The 12,880-nt window shown below is 39.5% G+C and overlaps 1 protein-coding gene across 1 annotated transcript; it reads right to left on the bottom strand.

Moving 5' to 3' along the window:
• Window positions 1-7,781: 7,781 nt before the first annotated feature.
• Window positions 7,782-9,719, bottom strand: LOC309968367 (guanine nucleotide-binding protein-like 3-like protein; the record flags this gene model as incomplete). Its single annotated transcript, XM_082849577.1, has 1 exon — window positions 7,782-9,719. One exon carries the CDS (start codon window positions 9,717-9,719, stop codon window positions 7,854-7,856), a length of 1,866 nt encoding a protein of 621 aa, XP_082705703.1. The 3' UTR covers window positions 7,782-7,853.
• Between the last annotated feature and the right edge of the window lie 3,161 nt (window positions 9,720-12,880).

Here is a 12,880-nt window from a genome sequence, read left to right as displayed (position 1 = left end):
TGTTTTTATTTCCATTTTTCTAGGAGGTGGGTCAAAAAGTATCTTGCTGTGATTTATGTCATAGAGTGTTCTGCCTATGTTTTCCTCTAAGAGTTTTATAGTGTCTGGCCTTACACTTAGGTCTTTAATCCATTTTGAGTTTATTTTTGTGTATGGTGTTAGGGAGTGTTCTAATTTCATTCTTTTTTGTTGTTGTTGTTGTCGTTGTTGTTGTACGTGGCCCTCTCACTCTTGTGGACTCTCCCATTGCGGAGCACAGGCTCCGGACGCGCAGGCTCAGCAGCCATGGCTCACGGGCCCAGCTGCTCCACGGCATGTGGAATCTTCCCGGACTGGGGCACAAACCCGTGTCCCCTGCATCAGCAGGCAGACTCTCAACCACTGCGCCACCAGGGAAGCACTAATTTCATTCTTTTACTTGTAGTTGTCCAGTTTTCCCAGCACCAAGTATTCTTTTAGAAAAATGCACATGTATATAACACAGTACACTATTAGTATTTTGATTTTATGTGTTCACTAAATATTTTTTTAACCAAACACTCAAATAAATATTTCCAAAATCTTAATGATATAAAAAGAATTTGAGGCTAATTTGACAGCTGTTCTGGTGCTCTGACACTGATGTGTGGAATGAATTGAAGTCAGACTGGAGTCAAAGTTGCTATTTGGGAAGAAAATGCGATAGTTTTGACAATTTCTTTAAGTTAGAGTTAATAGTTTTCTTTCATTTATGTCTTACAAATATATAATTTCTACCTCTATATTTTAATATTAGATAACCAAAGTATGTAGACACTTTAAAAATTTTATTGAAGTTTTATGTTCTTTTAAAAATTCTGCCTTATTTTTTAATAGAATATTTGCAGTATTTATATAATGTTGATGTTCTGGTTTGATAATTATAGGATATTTATATAAGTTATTAAATTAGGGGAGTTGAACATATGGGAACTCTTTGTTCTATTTTTTGTAAGCCTAAAATTATTTCAAAATGAAAAATTAAATATAAATGAATGTACACGCATACTCTTATGTATGTATGTGTGTGTGTATATCTCCAGAACCTGATCACTTCTCATTACCTCTATTGCTACTGGTCAGATCATTTACTGCTTAGATTACAGGAGTAGCCACCTAAACATCTCCCACATTCCACAGCTAGCTTCCCTCAGTTTATTTTCAACCCCCTGTTCAGACAGACCCTATTAAAACATAGGGAGCTATGTCATTACTTAGCTCAATGTGATCCAGTGGCATCCTATCTCACTCACCATTTCAGTGGCATACAAGATCTGCATAATAATTTGATGTTCATCTGGTTTTTTCTTCCATATACTATCACTATCCTCCACTTCTCTAATCTCATTTCACACTCTTTTCTCCCTGGCTCACTTTGCTCTGGCCATATTGGTCACTTCATTGTTCCTTAAACAAAGGTCAGACATGTTTTCACCTGAAGGTCTTTGCATTTACTGTTCCCTCTACCAGGGATGCTATTCTTCTAGTTTCCTCATGTCTCATTCCTTCGCTTCTTTCAGGTCTCTACTCAATGTCATCTTATTGAGAGTCTTTCTGATTATTTTCCTTAAAATACAAAACATTCCCACCACATGAGCATTCTGTATACTCCTGTTTTTCTACAGCATTAAACACCACTAAACATGTATTACATTTTATTTATATTGCTTATTGTCTTTCTCTCTCCCAAAAATGCAAGCTGCATAGGGCAAAAGTTTTTGCCCATTTTGTTTTCTGCTGTATCTCCAGTGTCTGAAACCATGTTCTGCACACTGTAGACACTCAAAACATAGTTACTGAATAAATGTTTACATGAATTGGTAGTAATCACCGTACAGATTGAATTTAAGCAGTGGAATAAAGTATAAAAAGAAAGGGAAAAGGACCTTGGACCAAGACTTGAGAGCTTCAAAACTTACAAACTGGGAAGTGAAGGCCTGCAAAGAAGCCCAAACTACAGTCACCTGAATTGCTGGTCTAAATGTAGAGAGTATCTCAGGAAAAATAAAAGCACAGCCAACACTTAATTGCTATTTGGAATTCAAGAACAATAAAGAAGCATCTTCAGTCATCTGTGAATATTTACTAAGTATCAAATAACATGCATTGTATTTGGAGATGTAAATATAGTGAGCTTACAATATAGTGGGAGAGATTTTTAAACAGATAAATTCAAAGAAAATTAATAACCATTTTAATTACGCCCATGTACACTGTGAATATATAAAAGAGGTCTCTGCTCTAAGCTAAGTGTGAGGGCATAAAGAAAAGAGTCTAAGAACACTTTCAAGATCGGGTAGAATTTGGCCAAAGAAATAAGGGGTAGAATGGAGATAAGCTGATGAAAGTAGTTTTAAATAGGATGTCACTTAAGCACTAAAACACTTATTGAATTCATTTAATGACTTATAAGTGGGAATAAAATTTAGTTCAAATTCTTTTTTATGTTCATTATAAACTCCTCAAAGGAATAACTGTCCTCTTGCCTTCCTATCAACAATTCTTAGATCCCTGGACACCTAGCTTTCCTTTCCCCTGTCCTTTTAAAACTACTCTCTATGGTTACAATTAGCTGTGTTGAACTGATAGCTCCATTGATTCTTCCTCTGTCCTCATTCCCTTTGGTTCCTCCAGTGCCTTTATGCTTGTGTTCTACCCACCATTTGACACTGTCTCTACCTTTATTATTGTCACATTGCTTCAACCCAAGATCTCCTTCTACAATTCACTTTCTCTTTCCTCTTTCTTCTACCAAATGAGCTCTCCCTTCCTTCCACCCAACTTGCTTGTTTTAGTTAGTAGCACTACAATTATTCTCTCAGCTGCCTATGATGAAATAAAAATCCAAATTTTAAGGCAAGACAAGAAAAATTTAAACATAATCCATTTTCTTTGCCCTTTGGCCTCCTCCCTCCCCTCTAGTGTGCATTGTGCACCTGCCTTGTGTCTTCACCAGACCTCCCCAATGGCAGAAATACATGCTCAACCTTAAAGATCGATTTTTCTACTTCTGGCACCAGCCATGTAACTCCTCAGAAGATAATATTCTTTTCTCGACCACATAAAGGGTCAGGATGACACATCTCTCGTCTTGTATGGGCAGACATCTTTGATGAATTTTATGTACAATGCCAATATGTCATTTCCTTTAAAAATATCAATTGGTGCAGAACAGACTGGTCAGATGACCTGGGGAAATACTGTGCTGCACCTAACAGAAGTTCTTAGCTTAAATATTTACTTTAGACCTTATTAATGTTACTAGCTATATTACTTGTATTCTGTCTAATTTACAAGATTGATGTTTATTGCATTACCAAATGTGTGACTGAGTCTCAAATAAAATTAACGATGATTAGGCAACTTGAAACTATTGATCAAATACATAGTTCTATAAGATCAGTGATTGTAATAGTGTAATTCTAGATATGGGAGGAAGAAATGAGAGGAAACCATTTCCTGGACCATAACGGACTAGTCCAGAGGCTTTTGGCTACTGGTAATAGGGCTTAGTCTAGGACTAGCACATGGAGTGGCCTATCAAAGAAATCCTCCCCTGATCTGGGAATTCTTAGCACAGTGGGACAAATTGGTCATGAGATGTCTCCCAAAGCTTGGTTGAAATTAAGATTGAAAGGGAGGGGACTGTAAAATAGAGAATGTTGCTCAACATCCAGTTCTACAAGAATCAAGTCATTAGCCACTGCTGTTGCTGACCTGCAATACACCCTGAAAGGAATTCAGGGTGAAGATCAGAATGAGACATTCTGTGCTCTGGGAAAACTGACAGAACTGGTCCTCAGATAGTTAGCTATTTCCAGGAGAAAATTTTATGAACTTGCGTCTTCCCAATACTTAGAAAAGCACTAAAACCATTAACTAAGATGTACGTTCCTTGCAAATAACAGTGACCTTGCACCAAGATGTGTGCTTGAATGCATGTATCCACTTGGCAAAAATCACATATACACTGGCTTCCCGCTTTACCACTTCAGAAGTTCCCAGAGCTCTCTGAAAGACTGTCTCCTGGGTTATAATACTCAGGTTGGCTTAAATAAAATTTTCCATTTCTTTCTTAAACTATTAATTTTTCATAAACACCTGTATTTAGCGATAGTTCTTAAAACTATTTTATAAATTCACAATATTTAATTGAAGGACTCTCTGAGACCCTTTAATTGACATGTCTCCCTTGTTCTCCCAGTTGATGCTTGTATCTTTTTGGTGGACTCTTCATCCAGTGGTTTTCTAGTCTATGCTTGAACATTTTCAATGACAGTAAGTGTAATATCTAATCCCCTTTTATTCTTCTCCCATATTGCTAATTCCTGTTAATTCTTCCTTAAGGATGCCTTTCACTTGTAAGTCTTACTTCTCCATTTTCACCATAATCTATTAAGATGCCTAGTTTAGGCCCTTACCATGTCATAATTAATTTATTATGATATGGTTGCCTAACTGAGTCTCCCAAATTCATCTCACAGACTTGGACCAGACTCATACTTCTTTTTAAAATTTTATTTTATTTTGCATATTTAAAAATACTGCTTCTGTCTTATTACTGTTATACTCACAAGATTTAAATGGTTTCCTATATTCTGCTTTTATCAGTCTAAACTCCTCTGCTTTCTAGGTTCTATCCACCTTACTTCTCATTGATATTGAAACACACCTTCTTTTTTGTGGTGTATGCATAAGCAAGTGTGTTCAGGGGCTGCCCTTAGCTTGTTGCTAATTTGCTGCCCATTGACATCTTATTGTGTCCATATCTCTGTTTTTAATCTTTGTTGCCACCGTCAGAAACAGAAAGAAGTCCTTTAAATACTCATTTTGGGCTAAAAAGAAAGTTTAACCACAATTTTCCTATTAGAAATGATTTTTCCCTTTTATACTTCTGCAAAAATTGAAGAGGTGGCTTGGGATCATAAAATAAATACAAATGTCACCAGTTTCTCCTGTCTGGGAGGGCTTTCTTGGTGGAGTCTACTGTGAAATAGCTGTTTTCAGATCAAATCAAGGAAATAAGAGCAGAGTTGGATACTGATTTAAGTAAAGCATCTTACAAGTTTAACTTGTGTGTTTTCCCTTAAAAAGCACTGATTCTACCAAATGGGTACCTTTATTGAGATAAAGCTAAGCGTACGTTTATTGCAAAAGTTGATGAAATATTTGTCATATAAATTATAATTAACCTTAACTTCATATTTTTAATTGCTGTAGGTCTTTTAAAAATAGAATAAGGATGAAAAATCCAGAACTTCATTAATCTTTTGGTTTCAGGGTATCCAGAACCATGAGAATTTGAAAAATACCCATTTGGAGGTAACAAGAAAAGAAAATGTTTAGAAAAAAGAAAACAAAGGCAGGAATTTCAATCAACAGATACAGGAAAAGAAAGGCGGTATTGATGAATAAATAAGAGGATGGGCTAGTGAATGGTGAAATGTTCTCAATTAGAAATAACTAATAAAATTATCTTTTGGTGATTCAGTTCTATAATATTCCAAAATTAAAAAAACAAAACCACACAAGCAATGAGGTTCTAATGAAAGACTATCCCAAACTGCTTATCAAGTTCAGTCCTGCCCAGTTAGAAAAAAACACACTCCTCTTACTAGCTTGGCTCAAGATGTTGGCTCAAGACCAGCATGACTTAATAGCTGTAATTTGCATTTGAATGCAATTAACTGGGCCAGTACTTTGGGGTAATCAAGCTGCCTGCAAATACACATATGCTGCAAACTCAAAAAAAGTCCTAGTGCTGGAGAGAAGAGTATTCTTTGAATTCTTCTTAGATTTAGTACTCAGGTCCAAGACTTCATATGCAATTTTAGGTTTCAAACTCTGATTTTAATTGTGAACAATGAAATTTAACCTTTATCTAGTTGTTTATTCTTAATAAAGAGAAGTTTAGCTACCTGCCATTTTTTTCTCTTTAAAGAGTAATTTCACTGTTTCTGTAAAAGTGATTTGTTATTTTTAAATTTTCAAGAAAGATACAAAGAAAGAAAAAAATCATTCAAACCTTTATTTTCCACGCAGAAATAACTCTCACCAATATTTAAAATAAACGTAAATGAAAAAAAATGTATATAGGTAAAAGTTTGATTTTTTAGTAATGTTATGTCATTAAAAATAAATTTACAAGATGTTAAACTGCTTTCATCATGAGATAAACTACTACTATAAGTATTTAAGCTTGCCTTGCATTACTTTCCAGTTATATATTCTTCATATGCAAACACTTGTAGTGTAGGCTGAGATTTTCTAAGCCCAAAGAATAAAATATACAGTGAAACTAACAGTGAAGAGCCAAGAGGCCAGAACAGAGAGTCAAGATGCCTGGATTTTTATTTAGCTCTGCTACTAATTTATTGTGTAATATGTGTGTGTATTGGGAGGAGGGGAAACTGGTACGGTGGTCAGTTCTGTCAGGAACTGTCTCCTTATCTGTAAAATGAAAGGAGTGAACTAGAATTGTAAAATGTCCTCCATCTCCAAAATTAATGAAACCTTGCTTACATTTGCTGGGCTCAGGTGTTCTGGTTTCCTTCCTGATAGTTTGAACACCACTTTTCATAGACACCATGGTCAGGAAACAGTCTCTCAGAGAACCATAACCAATGGGCAGCAGATGATCTACAATGAAAACTTGTTCTGTATTGAAATAAAAGCATAGCATGCCCTTCTTCTGGTAATTGCTGACTTATACAAGTAAGCATTGGCTGCACTCTTGAATTTTCCACAAATTCTGCCCGTTAGGAATTTATGATGTAGTTGAGGAGTTAAAAAGTAATAATTATAACAAAACAAAGACATACATGAAGTACAACAGAGATTTGGCAGAAGAAAAATATCATACATCTGGTCCAGAGGAGGAGTGAAATCAGGAAAAGTCTGAAGAAAGAGGTAATTTTTGAGTTGGGCCTGAAATATAGACAAGATTTTAACAGTTAGAGTTGTTGGGGAGGCTTCTGTTTCCTCACATGTAAAATGGAGGTAGTAATTGTACCCACTTTCCAGAGTCATTGAAAGAATCAAGTGAAATAATGCATGCTAGCCACTTAGCACATTGCACTGGCAAGGTGGAAAAGCCCTATAAATGCTTTCCATTGCTATTAATAGGGAAAATGTATAAAACAAAATGAGTCATGAAGGAAAATTGATATTTCTGATTATGGTATTAAGGATTAGTTTTCTTAAGGTTTTTTCCCAAAAAGATTTCTGAGGAGATATTTGTCTAGGCATGCTCTTCCAAAGCCAGTTGTTTGCATATGGAGTTGTAATCAGTACTATTTCTTTTAGTCTTTCTGCTAGCAGCAAAAAGGAAGTAGCAAATAACTTTTAATGACTGATTAGAATGTGGACACCAGAGAAAACACAGGGTAGATAGCCTAGAGGGAAAAAAAACTGGTGATAGTTGCCCTCATGAATGTTGTAGCTTCCTTTTGGATGCTTGTTTAGGGTGTGCTAGAATGTATCTTTTGCCCAAATACACCTTAGACAGGTGCAGCTAAAGCATCAGTACCTGCTTTGTAAAACAATTCATATTTACAAATGTATTTATATTATATATTATATATGTATGTAGCTCTTTTTTTTTTTTTTTTTTGCTGATAATTTTTTTTTAATTTCTCTTGAAAACAGAGTACAGATTAAATAAGGGTATTGGGTTTGTCAGTTTCAGACACTTGGGACTTTTTTTTCCTGGAGAATGGAAGGAAGGGGGGTTGGGGGAAGGGGCTCTTTTAATTTCAGGGAGAAGCAAACCATTTCATCTGTTATTTCCACTGGAACTGATGCTTGGAGTGGGGGAAGGAGGTGAGATCAGTGGATCAGTCACCAGCACTGTCATCAGCATTGCCAGAGAGGTCAAGGGCGGACATCATGGAATCAGACAGCTTGCTGGCGAGTTTATCTGTACGCTTCTGGAGCTTCTTCTTATTCTTCAGGGCAGATGCCAGAGCCTGGCCCTGCTGCAGGGGGTCTGTCTCCATGATCCTCTGTAGCATCGGGCGGCGGTCCACTGGGCAGACATCCACTGAGCTGTTGTTCCTGGGGTGAAGGTCCACATTGCGCTTAGCCCACCCCATCTGATGACGGTTTGGATTGGTGCAATACCCAGTGAGATCTCCGATCTTATACACCGTGGTTTTATTTTCCATGGCATCTGCTATTTTCACCATAGGAGAATGGAGCCACTTGATCTCCATTTCGAGCGGGTCCATGTCACCCAACAGCTCATCAGGTTCTCCAGTGGCCAAGCATTCCATGGTGTCCTCATTGGCCTGCTCAGTATCCTCAATGTCGAAGACCTCAGTCATCTCCTTAACGATCTCAGCACTGAGATGGGCAGGCAGAGTGTGGGTGGAGGGTGGGAGTGTATAGAAGCTGATCTTCCCGCTCACCCAGTCAGCCAGGACAGCTTTGGCTGCCTGCTCCTGACTGTATATGCCCCCCTTCTTCTTCTTCCCCAAGCGGTGGGCCACTGCAGTCAGAAAGTGCTCAGTGGTCTGGAACTCAGAGACACCGTAATAGCTGGAAATCTCCTCCAGGTTGCAGCGCTGAAGAATGGTCTCCACTGGGGTCACAGGATCCGCCAGCTTCTGCACATGAATGCAGTTGCACAGGATGGTGCCCACCTCCGAGTTGGGTCCTGGGACAATGCCCGGGGCATCCAGCAGCCTGATGAATTTGTCCAGGTAGACCTCCTGCATGAACTTGGTGACCCCAGGAACGGCTCCCACACTGCACGCACGGCTGCGCTTCAGGCTATTGATCAGGCTGCTCTTCCCAACATTGGGAAGGCCCACAACGCCCACACGGATATGGGTGCGCACTTCACCCAGGCGGCAATAGTTCCCCAGAACCCTCATGAGATTTTCAGCTCCAAAGCAGGCTTTGCTTTTCAGCAGTGACTCAGAGGCTTGATCCACTGGCACACTGCAGCGATTCAGGTTTTTGACCTGATGCTGGGTGCTGGCCTTGAAAGCCACAATTGGCAGCTCATTCCGAAGGTATTCCAGCCACTTCTCCACAACCTCCTTGGGGACCAGGTCAATCTTGTTCAAGACCAGGACCAGCTTCTTGTTGCCTTCGGCCCGCAGGACAGTCTCCTCCATTTGGAAGCAGCGGCAGCCCAATGGGTCCCTGGCATCCAGGACTTCTAGAATCACATCAGAGTATTCCACCACCTTACGGAACTCCTTGTAATAAGCCTTCCTTGTGGCCTCATCATCCAACTGAGGAAACATATTTAATTCCTCCAAAACTTCCTCCTTGCGCTCAAACTCCTCCTGGCGTCGCAGGACATCCTGACAATAGCTTTCAATGGTCCTGCGTCGGTGTCTCTCTTGCTCCCGGGCAGCCTGCTGCTTCTCCCTCATCTCCTCAACCCTCTTCTTCTTTAATTCAGCCTCCCGATTGGCATGATCATTGGAGTGAACAAACTGGGGAGCGGAGGCCACTTTGGTGGCTGCTTTCTTCCCATTCTGCTTTGCAGGCTTCTTGCAGCCTTTGGAACTTTTACCTGGCTTTTTATTTTTGTGTCTAAGTTTCACCATGATGACTAGCTTGAAAGCAGGTAGATTCAAATCTGCAGGCTTTTTTTTTCCTGTCCAGATGAGGTGCGTCCGTGCCCCTCCACCCCGCAAGAATGTGTTTGGGCGCATGTCCACAGGCGAGCAATCCCTGCCTCTCATCCGGGCCCTTCTACCCTGGAAGGAGCCCGACTCTTCACCTCTCTATTCCAGGGCAGAGGGCGCCTCGGGTTTCACCTGAAATAGTTGATCCTTTCGGCGCGGCCGGCTGGGTGAGCGCTCACCACGAAAAAAGCTGTAGCTCTTTTTATAGCTAGCTTTATTGTGTACTTATTGTGAGTTAGTGCTGTGATTAACATATGATAAGCGAAGCTCTCAATCTACAAAACAACTCCATAACTTGGGGCTTCCCTGGTGGCGCAGTGGTTAAGAGTCTGCCTCCTAATGCAGGGGACACGGGTTCGAGCCCTGGTCTGGGAGGATCCCGCATGCCGTGGAGCAACTAAGCCCATGAGCCACAACTGAAGCCCGCGCACCTAGAGCCCGTGCTTCGCAACCAGAGAGGCCACTGCGGTGAGAGGCCAGCGCACAGCTGCGAAGATTAGCCCCCGCTCACCGCAACTGGAGAAAGACCGTGTGCAGCAATGAAGACCTAATGCAGCCAAAAATAAATAAATAAAAATTAAAAAAAATTAAAATACATTACTTACATACAAGAAGCATCTTGCCCAAACTCACATAGTCACTCAGCTAATATTTAATGACCTGTACTGTGTGTCAGATACATGTTGTAGGAGCTACAGATACAACAGTGAATAAAACAGAGAAGATCCCTGCCATCTTAGAACTCAAATTCAAATGGAGGGAGGCAGACCATAAACGAGAAATAAACAAAAAGCAAGAAAATACCAGTTAGTGATAAGGGCTATGAAGAAATAAAATAGTGATGTGATAGTGAGTAACTGGGGGTACAGTGCTGGTTTCATGGGTAAGCAATCAGTGCAGCTACACAGGGCCCTGTGCTTAGAGGGACCCTACTTTTGTTTAATGCCCTGCTAGCACTGTCTTGAAATTCTTAATAATTTTATCTTTGAATTTGTTTTGTAAAGGAGGTCTGATAAGACAGTGGAGCATGTGGGTAAGTAGAGGACATATGTGCAATACCCATAACCTCCATTCCTTGGTACACCATTCTCATAGCTTTTGTGATGCCCTGTGAGCACAGAATCTTGGTTGATGCACAATGTATGGAAGTTAAGTAAGATTCAAAGCCAGGACAAGTACGAGTTAAACGTGTTACATCTATGACTGACTAAGCAGGGAAGCTGACACCTTGAAAGACCATGCTTCCCCTCAAACCAGAACTTGCTTCAAATGCAAAAGAAGGCAATGGCATTCTAAGAAGCACATTGAACAAGAACCCTATCTTATTTCTTATTTACACTTCCCTGTAGCTGCCAACCACTGACTCTGAAAATGATGACATAAAAGGTAAAGAAAGACAGGGAAAGGTAGTTCCTCTTCCTTTCAGTTCTTCCTTATTCATCTGCAAGCCAAAGGTGAGAAATTGTTAGTAGAATGTGGGTATATCAAGAAGTAAAATAAAAACAGTTGAGTTAGTTTTGTGTAATGTTTCCATGGTTCAGTTAAGAATCAAATTCACATGCATGTATGAACTACACAACAGGAATTGTATAATTTATAATTCCACATATGCGTTAAGTGCTTTTCTATTCATACTTAAAGCTGGCATTGAACAATAAAAGATGAATGGTAAAATTATGCCAATAATTTAAAAATTTAATTTTTCTTTATGGAAAATGACATTAATAGTGTTTTTACTTACTATTTAATGGGAGAGCTCAGAAGAAAGGAAAAAGCTTTTTATTTTAATATCTTTAACTACATTATTATATTGCTTTCATAATAAGACACTGCATTTTTACTTTGCGCTGGGCCATGCAAATCATGTGAGCTGGCCTTATGGGAGTGCTACTTTAGATTGAATTATCAGGAGAGGTCCCTCTGAGGAGATTGCATTTAAACTGATACCTAAAAGACCAAAAGAAGCCAACTATGGGAAGATTCAGGGAAAGAACATTCCAGGTAGAGGGACTAGTTAGTGGGAATGTCCTAAGGCAGGAAAAAACTTTGTTTTCAAGAAACAGAAAGAAGGCCAGTTTCACTGAAAAGTAGCTGTTAAAACTTGGAGTGGCAAAAGATAAGGTTAGAGTTTGGAGAGGCCAGAGTGTGAAGAGCCTTAAAATCCAGAATTTATTCTACTTGTTTTAGTTAGCCATTGGAAAGTTTCAGGCAGAGTAATAACATAAATGACTTATGTTTTAAAAGATCACTTTTTTGCAGTGTGGATGCAAGAGTGGACTCAGGGAGATCATCCTGAGTGGTCTATACCTAAAGAATTCCTCACCCTTCCAGATGGAATTTATCATACTCTTGTCATAATTTCTATTATTGCACTTATGGATTTTCAAATTTGTCTCCCTGAACTAGACTGTAAGACACTCTTAATTCTCTTCATATCACTAGTGTCCAGCATTGTTTGCATATTGCAGCTGCTTATTAAATATTTATTGAGTGAATAATTGGGAAAGGATTTTTTGCTCTTATGGTAAAAGCTCTTTCCTCAGAATTTTCTTCAAGTTAAGATAATTAATTAATTAGGTGAGCCATAAGGAAAGGGGTTATAGCAGCCATAGGAATCTGAAGTAAATACAAAATATACACTTGATTTATAAATTTTGAAATTTGGGAGAAAAATACTGACTGAGTCATCAATAGGAATTTGAATTTTTATACTAACTTCCTGAACCCACGTGCAACACGTACCCAAAGACACAGCTATTATTGGTGCTAATGTTTTGGCCAGATGTTCCAGACTGATGGCTTGGGATTGAAGTTGGCCTGAGACCTATTTTGATTGGTTTGTATGGTATGTAAATATGGTGCTGAATTAGTTATTGATATTTAAAACTAAGGAATTTTCACATAAAAGTCTGACTTTTCTCTATTTCTTTTTTGCCATACGTGGCCCTCTCACTGTTGTGGATGCTCCCATTGCGGAGCACAGGCTCCGGATGCTCAGGCTCAGCGGCCATGGCTCACGGGCCCAGCTGCTCTGCGGCATGTGGGATCTTCCCGGACCGGGTCACGAACCCGTGTCCCCTGCATCGGCAGGCAGACTCTCAACCACTGTGCCACCAGGGAAGCCCTCTCTATTTCTTGAGAAGTAACAAACATACAAGCAAACAAAAAGCTTGGAGGCATTGGGTCTGCATTCCAGCTGGCCACAGCCAAGGAGGGCC

The sequence above is a fragment of the Leucopleurus acutus genome, assembly GCF_964270905.1.
Source record: "Leucopleurus acutus genome assembly, chromosome: 11".
In the NCBI taxonomy this organism is placed as follows: Eukaryota; Metazoa; Chordata; class Mammalia; order Artiodactyla; family Delphinidae; genus Leucopleurus; species Leucopleurus acutus.
The sequence above is the reverse complement of the archived record's forward strand: the minus strand, read 5'-3'. Positions and strand labels throughout refer to the sequence as shown.